Genomic DNA, 17,607 nt, shown 5'->3' on the forward strand with positions numbered 1-17,607 from the left:
ACCTGCAGCATATGGAGGCTCCCAGGCTAGGGGTCAAATCAGAGCTGTAGCTGCTGATCACAGCAACGTCGGATCCAAGCTATACCACAGCTCATGGCAATGCTGGATCCTCAACCCACTGAACGAGGCCAGGAATAGAACCCACATCCTCATGGATCCTAGTCGGGTTCTTAACCTGCTGAGCCACAATGGGAACTCCCTAGAATTTTTTTTTGAATTTTTAAAAAGCATAGTTGATTTAGGAGTTCCTGTCATGGCTCAGTGGTTAAAGAATCTGACTAGAAACCATGAGGTTGCGGGTTCAATCCCTGACCTTGCTCAGTGGGTTAAGGATCCAGAATTGCTGTGAGCTGTGGTGTAGGTTGCAGCTGCAGCTCGGATCCCACATTGCTGTTGCTGTGGCGTAGGCTGGTGGCTACGGCTCTGATTAAACCCCTAGCCTGGGAACCTCCATATGCCGTGGATAGCGGCCCCAGAAAAGGCAAACACACACACACATACACACACACAGTATAGTTGATTTATAATGTTGTGCCAATTTGGCATTGTTCATATTGTCATTTTCTAACTATTCCAAAATTGCAAATTTGAAGTCTCTGTCATCCAGGAGTTGATGGTTAAGGATCCGGTGTTGCCGGGAGCTGTGGTGTAGATCGCAGACATGGCTCGGATCTGTGACGTAGACCAGTAGTTACAGCTCCAATTCGACCCCTGGCCTGGGAATTTCCATATGCCGTGGGTGCAGGCCTAAAAGGTCAAAAGCCAAAAAAAAAAAAAAAAAAAAAAAAAATTATAATTGGTTAAGTTTGAGTTTTTTTTTTGCCGCCCCCCAGCATGTGGAGTTCCTTGAGCCAAGGATCAGATCCAAGCCACTGTGCCAGGCAGGGGATTGAACCTGCGTCCTGCTGCTGCAGAAGACACCACCGATCCCGATGCACCACAATGGGAACTCCTGGTTTGTGTATTTATATTTTTGTGAGTGGCTTCTAATTTTGTTATTGTGTCATTAGATGACACAGTCTGTGCAGTATTTGTTTGTGGGAAGTTAGGAATTTCTGCGCAGCTAGTATGTATAATTTTGCTAATGTTCCCCATTCAGTTAAAAAAGGTAAATATACTTTGCAGAAACAAGGTTCAGCATATATTTATTGATTATATATTTGTATTTTTATTTTCTTTTTATTTTGCTTATCTAAGCCCACAAAGCGGGGGTGGGGGGGGAGCGTTGTTATTGTTTCTCACCAGCATTATTTTTATACCAAATTATCCTTGCATTTTCTAACAATTTTTACTTTACGTATTTTGATGCAATGTGATTTGACATATGTTGATGACTGAATTTTTAATTCCACTCTTTACTAATGTCAAACTACTCTTTTTTGAGCCCTGTAATGTTTTTGATAAACGTCATGCTTTCTGTCTGATTTCTCTTTGATCTGTTCTTAATAATGATTCTCGGGGACTGAGTTTTATTTTGATCTGTCTAGATGCTATAACTAGTACAGTGCCTGACACTCATGCTCAGTAAATCTCAGTGAGAAGCAAGGGTATTGGAAACGGAGGGCACAGTAAGTCCCTGTCTCTTTCAGTTTGGGTTCCTGGGAGGATACGAGTGTTCGCTTGTTCTGTTCCCTTCAAATGATGCGCTTTCCTACGGAAAACGAATACCCCCCTCGTCATCCTGAAAGAGCTAAAAAGAAGTGGCAGACTGCTACCCCACACCGGAAGGCAGCTGCAGTTCTACATCTCAGACCTCTTACTATCGAGGACAACTGCAAGGCGGTGACCAGGCTCTAACGGGCAGCAGCACCCAGCAGAGTGTACTCAATAGACAAGGCACCTGTGGTCAGAGCTCAAAACCTTACAGCAAAGAGGAAGCACCTGGGGCAGCGGGAGGGAGAGAGGGGCAAAATACCCGGGAGAGAAAGAGCAAGCATTTAAAATGGCCTTTAGGCGCTCCCCAAAACAAGAGTAAGCGGGCACTGAGTCCCTGCAGAGGGCACCTGCAGGTTCTTTGTGCCATCCAAACTGAAATGACGGAAGGAAATGGGACCAGGGCACCTCCTGCATGAGGGAAGAGGCTGGTACTGCCAGGAGCTCTGCAGGGCTGACACAACTAGAGGGCTTCATGTGCCATTTTCTCTGTCCTCAGCACACCTCCAGGTGTGGCATCACAGATGCAGAGAGGCTTCCCTCTGCCAACTTTCAGACAAGGTGGCAGGTCTGGGACCCAGGTGCTACTGCCTCCGGGCTGGTCAAAGTTGGACTCTCCTGGAGCAGGCCTGTGAGAGCTTGCAGTGCTCCTTCGCAGTGACAGCACACTTAATTTAGGTCACGATGTGTGAATACATTACTTTCAGGTAAGTCCCTTTTTTACTACAGGTTTAGGTTGTGTGAAAATTACCCATTTCCAAGGAAAGCCACTTGCTATTGTGACACTGGTCCAGAGGCCACGCAGGGACAGACTTCCCTGTAAGGGTCCACCTGCTTGGGAGACGTGGAGGGACTTTCTAGGGGTGGGACGTCCAGGGTGAGTTTGCGAAGACCTCACAAGTGCACGTTTTGCTTTCCAGCTCCTTCTGCTACTCTCACTTCAATCATCTCGGGGACTCAAAGGGTCTGAGCGGGCAGAGGTGTGGGTTGCTTAGCAATATTGTGTCAAAAATTGCCTGGATGAACAGAGAGCCCCAGATACGCTCTTTCAAATGTGCAGAAGTGATTTGATGGCAACACAGAGAGAAAACCAGAGAGAGACAGAAACAGTTGAACAAAGTCAGAGAGAGAGAGAGAGAAGATGCTCCCTCCTGCGACTGCAGGTCATCCAAGTCCTCCCCGCCTACAGGAAAACAAGGGGCCACCCATCTCGCACAGCGTCCTTGTGTGCAGTCACCTGGGAAGCCCGCGGCAGCCCTTCTTCGTCAGGCAGGACAACAGCATCAATATGAGCCCCTTCGGAACCCTCGGTGGCCACCAGGGCTGAGCTCGCTGGGCACCATCTCACTTCATCCTTAAAAGGAACCTACGAGGCAGTACTAGGATCGCCCCATTCTACAGACATGGAAACTGTTGGGGGCGGTCAGATACCTGGCCCAGGTTCCAGTATTATCCGAGGACAGGACCACGATTCCGTCCTGGGTCTATCTGTCCTGAGGGCCGTGTCTGCTAACTCATTCTAGGATAACATAATTCTGTGTTAGAGTTTCTCCCCAGGAAAGCTTCTCCCTCAGTCCCCAACTCAAACTATAGAGCCCCTATGATACTGCTCTCATTTCAACAGTATTTAACGACACCCCCCTCCTTCTGAAATGCCAGGGAGTCTGCTTCTTCCTCGCTCCTCTCCCAGGGAAAAGTGACATTTATCTGCATGCCTAGGAAGTACCAACCCAAACCATTCATTACGCGGGAAGGGAGGCCACATGGGCGAGCCCTAGCTTTCAGCACACCATTGTATTTTTTCTCCTGGCTGCAAAAAGGAGAATTCTTTCAATAAAAATCTTTCTCTCTAAAAATAAAACAGTGGCCAACTCTGCAATTACACTTCTCAGTTGGAGACATCTGCTTTCCACTCTGTTTTCCCGAATGCATAAGGTCCAATTTGTTGGTCAGCTAATGGGTCACACTGAGGCCCCGGTGTAGTGCAATGAACTGGAAAACCAAAACTATGGAGGCTTGAATCGCTGTGTGGTTGTTTGCCCAGTGCAGCAGTGGGCAGCTTTATTTTAAATCGCTGTATGCTATTTCTCTCACCTGTCCTGCCCAGAGCGGGGCCCTGATCAGTAGCTGCCAACCTCCAGCCCCGGACCATCAAACAATGCTTAGAGGAAGCTACCAGCAATGTGCTCTTTCTCCAGTTTCCTTCTCTTAAGCCCACCCCAATCTCTCCCCCTTCCTCTCCTTTCCCTTTGCTGTGCGGCATCTTCCCATTTTTGGACAACATCGTGCCTGCGTGTGGAGTTCTGGATTACTGCTGCGACTTGGGTTTATCATAAAGGTTGCTCAGAGCCTCTTTATGCCCAGAACCTATCAGAAGGGGTCCTGGATATACACCACAGACTGGTGGCTCTTATTTTCTCAGCTGGTAGTTTCTACCAGAAAGGATACTATCTTAGACATCTATACCATAGAAGCACACCATTCAGCAGGTAGATAACTTTGGGAAGAGGATTTTACATCTAGTTCATCAGGGTTCTTTAAGGAACACGTATACCTATGGGTGACGCAGGGAACACATGAGGGAATTACACAAACTTTAGAAAGTGTTTTGCAGTATAATTCAAAGAGAATTTTAAAACACTATGAGATAGGGAGGAGAGTTTCGTCATGATTAGGAAGCTAGCCTAGAGACAGAGAACAGAAGATTTGAGACCAACTGATACAAATGAAAACCTAGAAAGTCAGGTATCAGTAATTTATCCTTATAAATGCTCAAGAGAGAGAGATGCCCAGTAACCTCTTCAGGTCTGTAGGTAACAACCTCCTACAAATGCCTCCTGCAACGAGACGTGAGACCCCCAGGAGAAAGCGTGCAAAACACCAGATTTTATGTGAAAGCGTGTAAGTCACATACCATCCAACACATAATATTCCATGATGTAATGTCTAAATTACAACCCAAGAAAGGGTCCTGTCAATCCCTCCTGATTGTTTCCCTGAAGATACTTAAGCCACTGTGCTGTGTTGGTTTAAAAGTGTCCTCAAGATGGACATGGGATGGCCCCTGGTTCTGGAGTCACCAAGAAGGGTATCAGAAGTCACACAAAGGCTTTCACGTGTCCTTGTGGAAACCCTGGTGCGTGTCCTCACACAGAGGACCAGGGTTTGGTCATCGCACCCATAGAGGGTTCCATTAAATCAAGGAATTCACCAGAGAAAGCCAATCAAAAATGCCAAGGGAGCAGTAGTTACGACAGAACAGCAGCTAACAATTACAGAGCTCCTGCCAAAAGCCAGGCCCTGGTCTAAGTGCTCTGTGTGCATTAACTCATGTACTGTCTCAACTATCCCATCAGGTAGGGGGTCCCACTGACACGGCGGCAGAGATGAGAAAAGCAAGGCAGAGAGAGCGGAGGGAGCTTATCTAAGTCACAAAGCTGGTGTTTGTACCCAGGCCATTGGTTCCAGGCTCTTCACTGGGAGAGACTGAACCAAATTCCATGCTGTTTTGCTAGGGAGGCAAAGGCAAAAGGAATATATCCCAGTTGATAAAACCAAGGCAAGGCCTGAGAGGGAAAACACGGGCTTTCTATCAAATTGTAGGTTATTAAAGTTAGGATAAAGTAAATTTCAGACAAATAAAGGGAAAACTGCTTTGCACAGCAGGAAATACATTAGGTAACATTTGAGTTTTCTCAAGAAGAACTGAGACTACAACTTCTAACAACCTCCAAAAGTGCTGGCAACCGATAATGTGTCACTAAGGGAAACGAGGCTCGCTCTGAGATGTGCTCTTTCAGGTATGAGTTTAACGGGATTGCCACACCTGCGCACCCAGGAATCCCTGGTCATGTCTATCCGAGGCAGGCTGTGGGGCTGGGGAAATGGGAGGTGTCCCCAGGGTGGCAAAGCCTTGCTCCATTTCTCACGACCCTCCCAGTAATCTGGGGCCTCTGCCATCTCCTTGCCAGCCTCGCCTCTGAGAAGCTCCATCCGGGAGAGAAGAGGGTCTGTGGGTGAGGGTAGCAGCTCTCAGTCTGAAGTGACAGGAAGGGCTGCCCAAATAATTCCAAGGGGTTGGTCCTCACGTCAGTGGTAGGAGTCCCGTACTGGGGGCCGGGGGGTGGGGACTAACAGCCGAGGCCAGGTCTTACGCTGAGGACCCCTGTGCACCACTGTCCTGGAGAAAAAGCAGAGCCGACAGAGGAGGCAGGTCCTGGTGGTCTCTGGGAGGAAGAGCAATCCTAACTCTAGGCCCAGAAATCTCTTGGCCTCTGCCTCTTGTCCTCTCTTTGGGCTTCAAATGCCTCCAGCTCCCCAAGCAAAATGCCCCTCTGAGGAGTCAGGAGAACTGCACTACTGTGCATGCGGCCAGCTCCTTGGGCCATGGAGGTTCTAGGGGTGAAATGGTTTTATTTCAAGTGCCTGCATCTGGCAACTCCAGGCACAAAGAACCCAGACTCTGGAGTGTGTGCCCCGGGAGGAGGCCTGGGGCCTTGTGCTGTTCTAGGGTGCTGCAGGAGGTAAAAAGAGATTTGATGATGGTAGGCTTGAACAAGTCTCAGTGGCAGGAGGCAATACGGTTGAAATATTAACTATTATTGAGGTGTTTAGTTTTGAAGGATTAAAGAGACACACATGCTGACTCTCTTTCCCACAGGGTCTATTCAAAGGAAACCAGCTATTCCATCAGCTACCGACAAGCATTAGAGGCGGAACCAAGGCAATTTGTGCTTCTACTCACCTACGCAGTTATCGCAAAGGCTACAATGAGAGGCACGAGGGGGCCGGAAAATCTTGCAGGTGAAACAATATTTAAGTTTCACAGTCTGGCCATTGATGATGACTTCTTTGGTTCTGGGAGGTGGGCGGTACCCCCCTGAACTGGTGCCATTTGCAATATCTGTGGAGAAAAGAGAGCACAGGCACTTAACGTAGCACTTCAGCTCTGCAGGCTCCGGCACCGGGGCAGCCTGGAGTCCGCATTTCCCAGGGCAGGGCCCACACTCGGTGCCTTCCTGGGAGGCACCTGACCCCAGACACACAAATGCAGTAGAACGCCGAGCACTGGTCATCCCACAACCTTGTTCCTTCAGAGTTCGGAGTGGTGCTTAAGATTCCATCAGGTTGGCGAGGCCACGTGACTGAGCTCTGGCCAATGGAGTGTGAGCACACGTGGCTCCGCCCAGAGGTGGGCTCCTCCCCTGAGCCCCACCCACTCTTTCCGCGCCTCCCCAGGCCACCTTGGAGGCACCCGTGCCTACGCACAGGAGGGCTGCCCCATGACCTCCCTCCTGGGCCGAAACTGCGCAGTGTTACACCAACTAGCACCGTCCTTATTGATGCAGTGGGTGATACTGACATGATGAACACTTTCCTTCTCTGCCGGCGTACTCTAAAGCCCGCTCAAGGCTTTGCCCATTGGCTTTCTCAAAAATACCAGATATTGGATGGGGGGAATACAGAATAAAATGTATATTTAAAGAAACTATTAAATATACATTTTTTAAAATGTCTATATTTTGTTTATTGTCTGACCAGCATCTTTTATTTTTTGAGGAACAATTTTTAAAATGAAGAAAACACACATGTGTATTTTTTTTAAGTCTCATTTTATCTTATAACCTGGCTTTCAACCCTCAGTTCACATTAGAATCGCCCAGAGAGCTTTTAAAACTCCCCTAGTGCAGGCACCCTGCCCCAGAGCCATTAAATCCGAATTGCCCAGGGTTATTCTAACGTGCTGGAGGGTTGGGAACCCCAGCTTCACAGGAAGATAAAACATCCCATTTTATTCTCATCTAGACCCCTCACAGCCAGAAAGAATTGAGGGCAGCTAGCTATGCAGTAGGAGCAGGAGGCCGTGGCGGGTGGTGGGGGGTGGGGGTGGGGGGCAAATCGTAAGACAGAGCTGGTAACACGAAAGGTAGCTGTTCCTTTTCATTCATATGTACACACGATCAGACAGCGACAGCTGCGACACACTTTTGGTAAAATTCCAAAGTGGCTGGAATGAGTCCCATCATCCACTCAGCGCCCCCCACCCCCCAAAACTCAACGGGGTCAGGAACGACATGGAGAGCTTTCCAAACTACCCATACTACGTCCCGCCCTCAGAGGTTCTGATTTCAGTGGCGGGGAACAGCCTGGCATTAGAAAAAAGTCCCAGGTAGAGGGGACGTGCAGCCAAAGTTGAGACCAGCTGCTGCAGGCCTTGTCACGGGGTCTGCGCAGCATCCGCACCATCTGAGAGCTCCTCAGAGCAGCATGTGCTCTCTTGGTCCTGCCCCAGAACTACTGGAACAGAATCTGCTTTTACAGAGATCCTGCCACTAGCCCTGGCGGGTTCCTGCACCATAGTAGGGTTTGAGAACCTTGCTCTCAGGGGGCCTGTAACCACTGCCAACCACACATCATGGGCGCCTCCTCCTCTCAGGTTCGTCTTTGTTTTGAACCCGAGTACAGGCACATGCATGATAAAGAGCTAAACTTCCAGAACACAGAAACCTGGAGAAGCTGGGCTCATAGAAGGGCCCACTCCAAAGTCACACCCGGCCACTGAGTATGTTCACACGGAGGACCTGGTGATCTGGTACAGCCGATGGTACTTGCAGGGCCGCATCCTCTGTCCCCACAGGACTGCTCTCGCTCATGTTTCCTAGAGTGACCCCTTACCTCAATCTTCTTTTTTTTTTTTTTTTTGCTTTTTAGAGCTGCACCCAAGGCACATAGAAGTTCCCAGTCTAGGGGTCGAATCAGAGCTGCAGCTGCCGGCCTCCACCACAGCCACAGCCACACAGGATCTGAGCCACATCTGCGGCCTACACCGCAGCTCACAGCAATGCGAGTCTTCATCCACTGAACAAGGCCAGGGATGGAACCTGCATCCTCATCCAGTCAGATCTGTAACCTGCTGAGCCACAATGGGAAGTCCCAGTCTCTTTCCAGGGGCTCTCCGAGGCTGGAAATCTGCCCCGAGGCTCTGAGCTTTGGTATTTGCGAAGACCTCAACCCCCTTGGTAGGGCGAACCGTTTGAGTAGCTGGCAGCCCTTTACCCTTCATGGAGAATGAGTCCCCCGGGCGGTTGGAGAAGGAGAGGACGCAGGGTCCAGGGAGCTCCTTGGAGTTGGGAGGGTGAGCAGCAGCCCTTCTACCACCTTCCCACTGAGGACAACGGTTCCACTTAGGGTAATTGAACGGCTGTGGCACCTGCCCAAGGACTCTGGGTGGCCTTGCCAAGCAGGACACCCTCTCTTGGCATGTCCCCCACCTGCCTGGCACCCCAGGTGGCTGCCCTATTAAAGGCCAAGTTCAGCAGGCATCTGGAGAGGCTCCGAGCTTCCACAGCACAAACACTGGGAAGAGGGCGGCATCTCAACTGACTCTGTGATGAGAAAACAAAGAGACACCGTGCCATGCACTTCCTGAAGCATCGGGGTAAAAATAACTGGCTTTGAACACATCAAAGATAAGGTCAGGTCTCTACTGGGGCCAACTGGATGCCACTGAGGCTTAAATTAATCATGACTATGTGCCTCACTAGCCAAATGGCAGCTGTGAAATCTACTGTATCTATTAAGCTCTGGAAAACGTGGCCAGGAAAACTAGAAAATCAGATACAGGTTTAAAAACCACAGTAATCCAACCTATTTGTGTTACTTTAACCAGGAAAGTTTAAAAACTGATTTCTCAAGAAAAATATTTTAAGAAACAGGGAGGACAAATGTATCCACATCAGAATGTCTCCTAAAAAGGTTCTGAGAAGCACTGACTAAAGGAGGGGAGCCCTCACCAGCGCGCCCTAAGACAACCTCCAGTGACCTTGTAGTTCGAAAGTGCATTTGGGAAAGATGAAATCTTTGATGAAAAGTGAGCTGAAGGCTGCAATTCAACAGACATAAACTGAAGCTTCAGAATTACACTAAACCCAACAACTATGACTAAATATCTGGAGATCTCTATGTAAAAGAAAAGGAAGCCTCAGCGGACCTGGATTCTGGGCCCAGCTATGCCACGAGGTGAACGATGGACCCCAGAACTTGAAAAGAAACAGAAAAATCAATGGATATTTATGAACTATTTACTATACACAAAATACCGCACCGGAGGCAGTGGGGGACCGATAAGTGAGGAGATGTGAGGGGAGCAGTCGGTGAGGGTTGATGAGTCCTGCGTCCCCGGCCACCGCAGTCTGCTCTCCTCACGGCCCTGGGAGCCTGCTTCTCAAGGGCACGTCTGACGTAGAAAGCCCAGGCCTCTGGCGCTGGGCCCTAGGTCCCCCTGCACCTGCCCTCTCTTCCCGCAGCACCATCTTCCCCAGCCGGCCTCCTTGCCCACCTGGCCTGGCCCTGCATTCATGCTCCCAGGCCCCTCCCCAGCTCTTGAGAATCCCCACCGGCCCCTGGCCTGCTGGGTACTCCTCATCCTCATCCCCTTAGGTCCAGTTCCAGCTTCTCCTGTGGAAACATGCTGAAAGCAGAGTCGCCTCCTTTCTCCTTTGGGCTCTCCCTGTCCTTAGCTCATTTTTTTTCTTTCAGGGCTGTACCTGCTGCATATGGAGGTTCCCAGGCTAGGGGTCAAATCAGAGCTGTAGCCACCAGCCTACACCACAGCCACAGCAACGGTGGTTCCGAGCTGCATTTGCAACCTACACTATAGCTCAGGGCTATACCAGATCCTTAACCCACTGAGTGGGGCCAGGGATCAAACTCGAGTCCTCTTGGATACTAGTCGGATTCTTAACCTGCTGAGCCATAACAGGAACTCCCTTAGCTCATTTATGAATCCAGGGGATAGCTGTTCTGTGCAAGTTCAGGGCACAAAACTGCCTTCTCACTAAGTTTTTCACTCAAAGAGCAGTCATGCATTGGCTTTCCAGAGGTTTTAAGGAAGTTGTTAATATGTCCTAATTTCAAAGACACTGTCCAAAACACAAGTCATCTTTTTTTGGAGGAATAACAGAGTGCTAACATTCGGAGAGACCCACTTGCCTGCATCTGATTTAATCCTGCCCTGAAGTCAGGGACAAAAGTTGGTGAACTTTAAAAATTGCTGAAATTCACCGTATGAAATAATGGAACTCTGCTTTTTTTAAAACCAAAGGGAAAAAAAAATCCCAGTTTACACGAGATGAAGATTAAGATTCTTTTCCTTCAGCAACAGGAAGCAGAAGTGTCACTTGCTGGTGCACTGACATTGCGCAGAGCATCCACCCGCTGAGGCCACCAGAGCGGGAGGAACCGCCACCAAGAGGCACTTGGGCGGGAGGAAGATAAAGCTTCGCTGCGCTAGGATGTACGTCGCAGGGAAAGCGTGACTTGCCCTATGCTCGAGCTTTCCTGACTGTCTCAACTGCACCTGCTGGAGGACAGCTGCTGAATCTAATGAATCTAAAATCTTCACACAGCTCACTTCACTGACACTCTGAGGCATGTGGCACACAGATTTCCCAACCTCAGAACAGTGATCCGTCATGCAGATGGTTGTTTATAGAGCCACTTAAGATAAACTCTTAGCTTACAGGTTCTAAGCTTCCAAATTTATAGAAAAATATTAACAATGATAAAGATGTCAGACGAGTCAACTTCTCTTATTTTAAGTGTTGGGGAAAAAGGGTGAGCAAATGCTGGTCTGTCTACAGACAGCAGGTAGGTTTCCACTCAAGAGAGTAAGAGCGTGACTGTCTTCTCACTATTACCTCGGACGGCAGCACCTTGGCCTCCACAAATGATTAAATACAGATGCATATACGAGGGCTCGCGGGGGTCTGTCTGACCGTCCCCAGGCCTCTTCCTCCAGTTAAAAGATTCACTAAGTCACTTTGTCTTAAATGTCTGTCTTCAAGGATGAAACTGAGTGAGGCTCAGGCAGGCAGAGTTTCAGCGGGTAAATGCGGGGTCCCCTCTGCTCAGGGGAGCTCATCTCAGGAAGGAGAGTGTCGCAAAGCCAGGAGCAAGCAGATCAGGGAAGCCCGTGGGGGGTCGGGGGGAGCCATAGGCAAGGGCAGGCCTTACGAGTCCTGCAAGCAACGGAAGACACTCAAGGCGCAGGTTCTCTTCCCAAATCCTTCATTCAAAAGCTACGAGTATTAGAGGCACCCTGGTGGGCAACACAGACCTTCGAGGAGACCTGGTCCCTGGCTTCAGGGAGTTCACAGGAGACAGACATTAATTAATCATTGCACGACGAAAGGCATCGTTATGCACAGTGTTATATTGAGTCAGAGGAGCAGGGAAGGCCACTGGCTGTGGGGATTCTTCCCGGAAGAGGTAGTGCTTCCCTAGGCAATGTGTGTGGGTGTGTACCTGCTGGCGTGTGTGTGTGAGCGTGCACACATGCTGGGAGCGGGGCATTTCAGGCAGAGGGAGCAACACTTGTATACTGGCCCTGGGACAGGAGGCAGATCCAAGAAGGGAAGGGAGGCCAGTGTGACCAGAAACAGAGAGACCAGGAGACAGTCGGAGAGGAGGAGGGCGGGGCTAGACTGCACAGAGCCCTGCGGTCAGGTCTGCTGCTGGCCTTCATCCTAAGTGCAAGAGGAAGTTTACTGTTAGTTTCATGTCAACTTGGCTAAGCGCTGTGCCCAGATCACAGTCAAACACCGATCTGGATGTCGCTTCAAAGGTATTTTTAGATGAGATTAACATTAAAATCAGCAGCCTTTGGGTAAAGCAGGTTATGCTCCCTAACGTGGGTGAGCCTCCGCCAATCAACTGCAGTCTTAAGAGCCAAGACTGCGCTTCCCTGAAGCAGAAAAAATTCTCCTCAAGACGGCAATGTAAGAAACCCAGCCTGGCTTTCCAGCCTGCTGTAATTTGGACTCAGGACTGTAACGCCATGGTATATAAACACAATGGAATACTACTCAGCCATAAAAAGAACAAAATGCCATTTGAAGCAGCATGGATACAACTAGAGAGTCTCATACTAAGTGAATTAAGTCAGAAAGAGAAAGACAAATATCATACGTTATCACTTATATATGGAATCTAAAATATGGCACAGATGAACCTGTCTCCAGAACAGAAACTGTCTCACAGACATGGAGAACAGACTTGTGGTTGCCAAGGAGGAGGGAGTGGGATGGACGGGGAGTTTGGGGTTCATAGATGCAAACTATTCCATTTAGAATGGATAAGCAATGAGGTCCTGCTGCACAGGATGGAACATGATGGAAGATAATGTGAGGAGAATGTATACATATATATATATGTATAACTGGGTCACTTTGCTGTACAGCAGAAATTGACAGAACATTGCAAATCAACTATAATAAAAAAATTAAAAATAAACATTTTAAAAAAAGACTGTAATATCAACTCTTGCCTGACTTTCCAGCCTACACAACAAACTTCAAATTTGCCAGCCCCCACAACTGCCTGAGCCAATTCCTTAAAAATAAATCTATATGGCTTCCGCTGGTTCTTTTCCCCCAGAGAATCTTAGTCCAGAATCCAAGAAGAGTTCGAGGCCGTGGGGCCGTGGGAGGTGACCAGTAGGAATTAGAGAACATCACCTGTCGGGCAGGCAGGCTCCAAGACGGGTGGGGGAGGGAGCAAGGTGGGTTTGGGCCAGTTGGGAGGGATTTGGGATACAGACGAGAGGCAAGGTGAACCTGAAGTAAGGCTGGAGCTGTGATGACGAAGAGTAGGAGACACATTCCAGAAACATTACAATGGTCACATCAATCACTCATGGATGTGGTACATGAGAGGCAGCTGGGTGACAGGGACGAGCCTCAGGCTCTGGCTGGGAGCAGGGGAGCACGGTGGCAGCATCCCCTGGGGAGGGAGCACTTCCTGTTTGGGGGGAGGGGCAGTGGGGGTGGGAAGCGATCTCCTGCTTATACTGGACCAGAGGAAACCTCACAGGGGTAGGTGCACATACAGCATGGGATCTCAGAGTTAAGGCCGGGGGCTGGAGAGAAATGTCTGGCAATGACACAGAGAGAGGGTAAGGATGGCAGGTGCTGGACGGCGACAGGGCCAGCGGCTGAGCCTCGAGGCAATCTGGCATCTAAAAGCAAGGAGTGCCCGAGAGGTGGAAGGAGAGCCCAGTGTGGCTGAGCACTTAGTGTGTGTCACACACACCAGGGAAACTATGACACTGGAATCCCTCTGGAAGAGTCTCACAGCACAGCAGAGGGGACAGAGAGGAAACCCGGGGTTTCCCCAGTGTGCTTGGCTCTCCTGCCACCCCAGGATACGCCCATCGGGAGACGGGGCGCGTGGCATGCCAGCATGGGAAAGGCTGACGGAAGAGGTGGGAGCTGGCGGGAACGTCAGGGTTTCCTCAGGACAAACGAGTGATGATGCTGTGATAGAGGAGTGGATGCTGGGGTGGAACAGGAAGGAACTGTGCTCCCTCTGGGCTGGACCAAGAGCACTGGAAACAGAGCCAGGACTGGAGGCTGGTGAGAGGGATTAACCCCTCACTCCCAGGATGCTTAGATCACATGCACAGAGCTGGCAGGAGTATGGGGGTTGGCCACCGTGAGAGATCACAGGCTTGTCCTCAAACAGGTAGAATGATCCAAGGATGCAGAGACCTAGCGAGGGGTCCTCATGCAGGGATGGGGTGGGGATCTGCAAGGGGAAGATCCCTGGCCTGGCTGCCCCTGCTGGGGGCGTGGGGGGTGCTACCTACTTTTTTCTGCTGAGGCTCAAACCCGCTCTGGTGGCCCCACCTTCATGAGCAAAGGAGGGCACGCAAGGATTGCCTGGGGGACCGTGGCTGCCTGTGAAGTCCCCAGAGAGGGGAACTAGGGGGACAGACGCAGTGCTTTTTGGCTCTGAGAGGGAGATGCCAAGAGGTGATTGTGTTGATGGAGTCCTGTCTCAGGGATGTGCCTCCAAGTCCCTCACCAGCGCGTTAAGAAGTCAGAGGCGGGAGGAACACCTGACGGCAGTGGGGACTGTGACAGCCGAAGAAGCGGGGACTGAGGAGTGCAAAGAGCAAACCCTTGTTTCCCAGAGTGGCTCGGACTTGACCTTGCCGTCCCTGAATGAGAAGCTGGTTCTGGGTTGTAGGAGGTAATTTCGCTTAGAAACCCTAGAGGACTGGGGTTCATCCTAGACTCGGTCGTCAAAGGGCTTGTGGGATGGATCTCCTTTCAGAGAGAACTTGGTCAAGAAAAGAGCACTTGTCAGATGAGAACTTTGATGGGCACTTCATAGCCCCATGAGAATCCGACTACTTAGGATTTTAACATAGAATTGAGAAAAACACAACAAAAGTGTTTGTAGAGAATTGGGCAAAGCAACTTTTACAGTCTAGTAACAGAAAACAGAAAAGGTAGCCTCAAAGAATGAGCTTCATTTCAGGTGCTACTCAGTGCCAGCGTCAGGCATCCGTTCGTGTGGCTACCTATCAGGTACCTATTACCCGCTAAATAGCCTTTGAGGTGCTGTGGATGCGGTGACGAATAAAATCAGTCCATTGCCCTTTCGTGGCTTATACTCTAGGGAGGGTAAATAAATCCAGAGTGTGGAGTTTTCATAATTGAAGTGTGCAAACAAATCTCTTTTAATAATAGATCTTAAACTTGGCTGATGACCAAGATCGCCAAGGGCAGCGATTCTCAACCAGGGTGACACCGCCCCTGGGGGAAATCTGACCACAGACAATGATGTCTGGTGGTCACACGTGGAAGGAATTCTACTGGCACATACAGAGTAAAGCCCAGGATGCTGCTTAAACATGGTACAATACACCGGACAGCACCCTCCGCAAAGAGTTATCTAGCCCCAAATATCCATAGTGCTGAGGCTGAGAAACTTTGACCCAGAATCTTGGTGCTCAAACTGCGGTCGGTGGACAAGCAGCATTGGCTAGAAGTGAATAATCCCAGGTGATTAAGAGGCACATGAAAGTCTGAGAAGCATGGCCATAGAAGCAAACACTTGTTAGCACGTAGGACAGAAGCCCGGTGAAGTCCCCTTCTCATCCTTGTAGGTACACTGACTAGCACATACACGAAGGTCTGCTTACCAGGAGGCTTAAGAAATCTGTAGATTCCTTACTCCTCTTTTTTTTTTTTTTTTTTTTTAATGGTTGCACCCGCAGCATATGAAAGTTCTCAGGCCAGGGACTGAATCTGAGCTACAGCTGTGACCTACAGCTGGATTCTTTAACCTACGGCACGGGGCCAGACTTTGAGCCCACTCCTCTGCAGCAACCTGAGCTGCTGCAGTCAGACTCTTAACCCACTGCATCATGGTAGGAACTCTGTAGATTCCTTGCTTCTAAAGATTCTTATCTGTGTTAGGAGCTAAGAATCTGTATTTTTAGAAAAGTAAACCTCAGATGAAGGCAGATTTGGGACCTGTGGCAAACCCTCAGTCTGGGTTTTAGTATTAGCAGCTGGCGAATCTATCTAAGCAGCTAGCTAAGAATGGGAGCACAGGAAAGAAAGATCTGTGCCATTTACCAAGATGCTAATGTCACTCAAAGAGTTGATATTATCTGCTTCATTATGGAACATCTACCTAATGAAACAGCCAGGCCAGGCTTTCTAACTCTTCCTTTTTGTTTCATTTATAGCAGTATAACTTTCTGTTCAAAGAAAATCCATCCAAAACAGGCAAGAGTAAAGCCAGTCTAGTCTGGTTTACACACACAGGCCCTTCTTGTGCTGTGGTTCTGGGGGGCACAGAAAGAAAAATACCATGACGGGGAGTTCCTGACATGGCTCAGCAGAAATGAACCTGACTAGCATCCATGAGGATTCGAGTTCAATCCCTGGCCTTGCTCAGTGGGTTAAGGATCCAGCGTTGCTGTGAGCTGTGGTGTAGGTTGCAGATGAGGCTCAGATCTGGTGTTGCTGTGGCTCTGGCTGTGGCTGTGGTGTAGGCCTGCAGCTGCAGCTCTGATTCAGAACTTCCACATGCCACCACAGGCACAGCCCTAAAAAGACCAAAAAATAAAAAAAATAAAAAATACCATGACAGACAATAGCTCTGGTCTGGAGTGGAAGCCACAGGCAGGTGAGAAAGGCCTAGTAAATTAAACATCATTAAAGGGGAGCCCTTGTCCTCGTTTGTGTGCTCTCATACAGTTAAGGAAATGGCCATGAGCATGAATTTTAACAGTAACTACATAGTGGTAAATAGCAACCTTCATTCTGTGGCAAAGGTAATCCCCTGAGTATAAATCCAAATACTCTTAAAAATAGTTCTGAAAGCAAACGTTGCAGAAAATAGGAACATAGGATGGCATTGACAAAGACAGCGATTTTTTTTTTTTTTTGATCCAGTGGAGAAAATAGGCCCTGAGTTCCTTCACATTTAAACTATGATAACTTGGGTGGCTGTAGTTCAAGGGCATTGTAATTCATGAAAGACCTTGAACTGTCAGATGCTATGATGTTGATGGCTATCAAAAGTTTTATTTTTGTGTGTGTTGGGGGGGAACCCTTTCTAGATCCTATAGGGCAAAATATCTATCTATTGCACAAATCACTGCAATTACAGACAGAAGATAAAGAAAGTGCGTAGTAGCTATGAACTTTTTAGTCTGAGTTAATCTAAAACATGTTGAGAGCAAAATGAAAATTAATGACTGTCTTATTTTTGCCATACTATTTTTTTTCCACATGGATGCCAAAGACTTGCCCTTAAACATAAACAAAGTAAAGATGGCTTGGCTTTGTCCTTACAAAGTTTTAATTTCCCTCATATTCGATCCAAGTTCTCTGAACACACACACAAAACTGCTGTGCTGCATAGATGAAAATCAATTCTTCCACTGAAGGCCAGAGCAAGAAATATGGGTATGCGTTTCTACTCCATGGGGTACAGCTTCTGCCTTGTCAGAAGCTACTAAATATTGTACATGATAGAAACCAATTTGCGTTGTCAGTGTTTGCAATATTATAAGACAAAGAGATGAGAACAAAGGTAAAAACTGGGCACTAGAAATCACACAGGGCAGAGCTATGCTTCACCACTATCGCC

General features: G+C 48.8%; 1 protein-coding gene across 11 annotated transcripts in view; it reads right to left on the reverse strand.

Annotated features, from left to right (window-relative positions):
- The window catches only part of ZDHHC14 (zinc finger DHHC-type containing 14), a 271,704-nt gene that overhangs the window by 68,964 nt on the left and 185,133 nt on the right, over nucleotides 1-17,607 (reverse strand). For all 11 annotated transcript variants that reach the window (XM_021086517.1, XM_021086485.1, XM_021086500.1 and 8 more), the window contains exon 3: nucleotides 6,398-6,556. In XM_021086517.1, coding sequence (XP_020942176.1) covers nucleotides 6,398-6,556 — 159 coding nt within the window. The remainder of the gene's footprint in view (nucleotides 1-6,397; nucleotides 6,557-17,607) is intronic.

Source organism: Sus scrofa, chromosome 1 (assembly GCF_000003025.6).
Source record: "Sus scrofa isolate TJ Tabasco breed Duroc chromosome 1, Sscrofa11.1, whole genome shotgun sequence".
NCBI lineage: Eukaryota > Metazoa > Chordata > Mammalia > Artiodactyla > Suidae > Sus > Sus scrofa.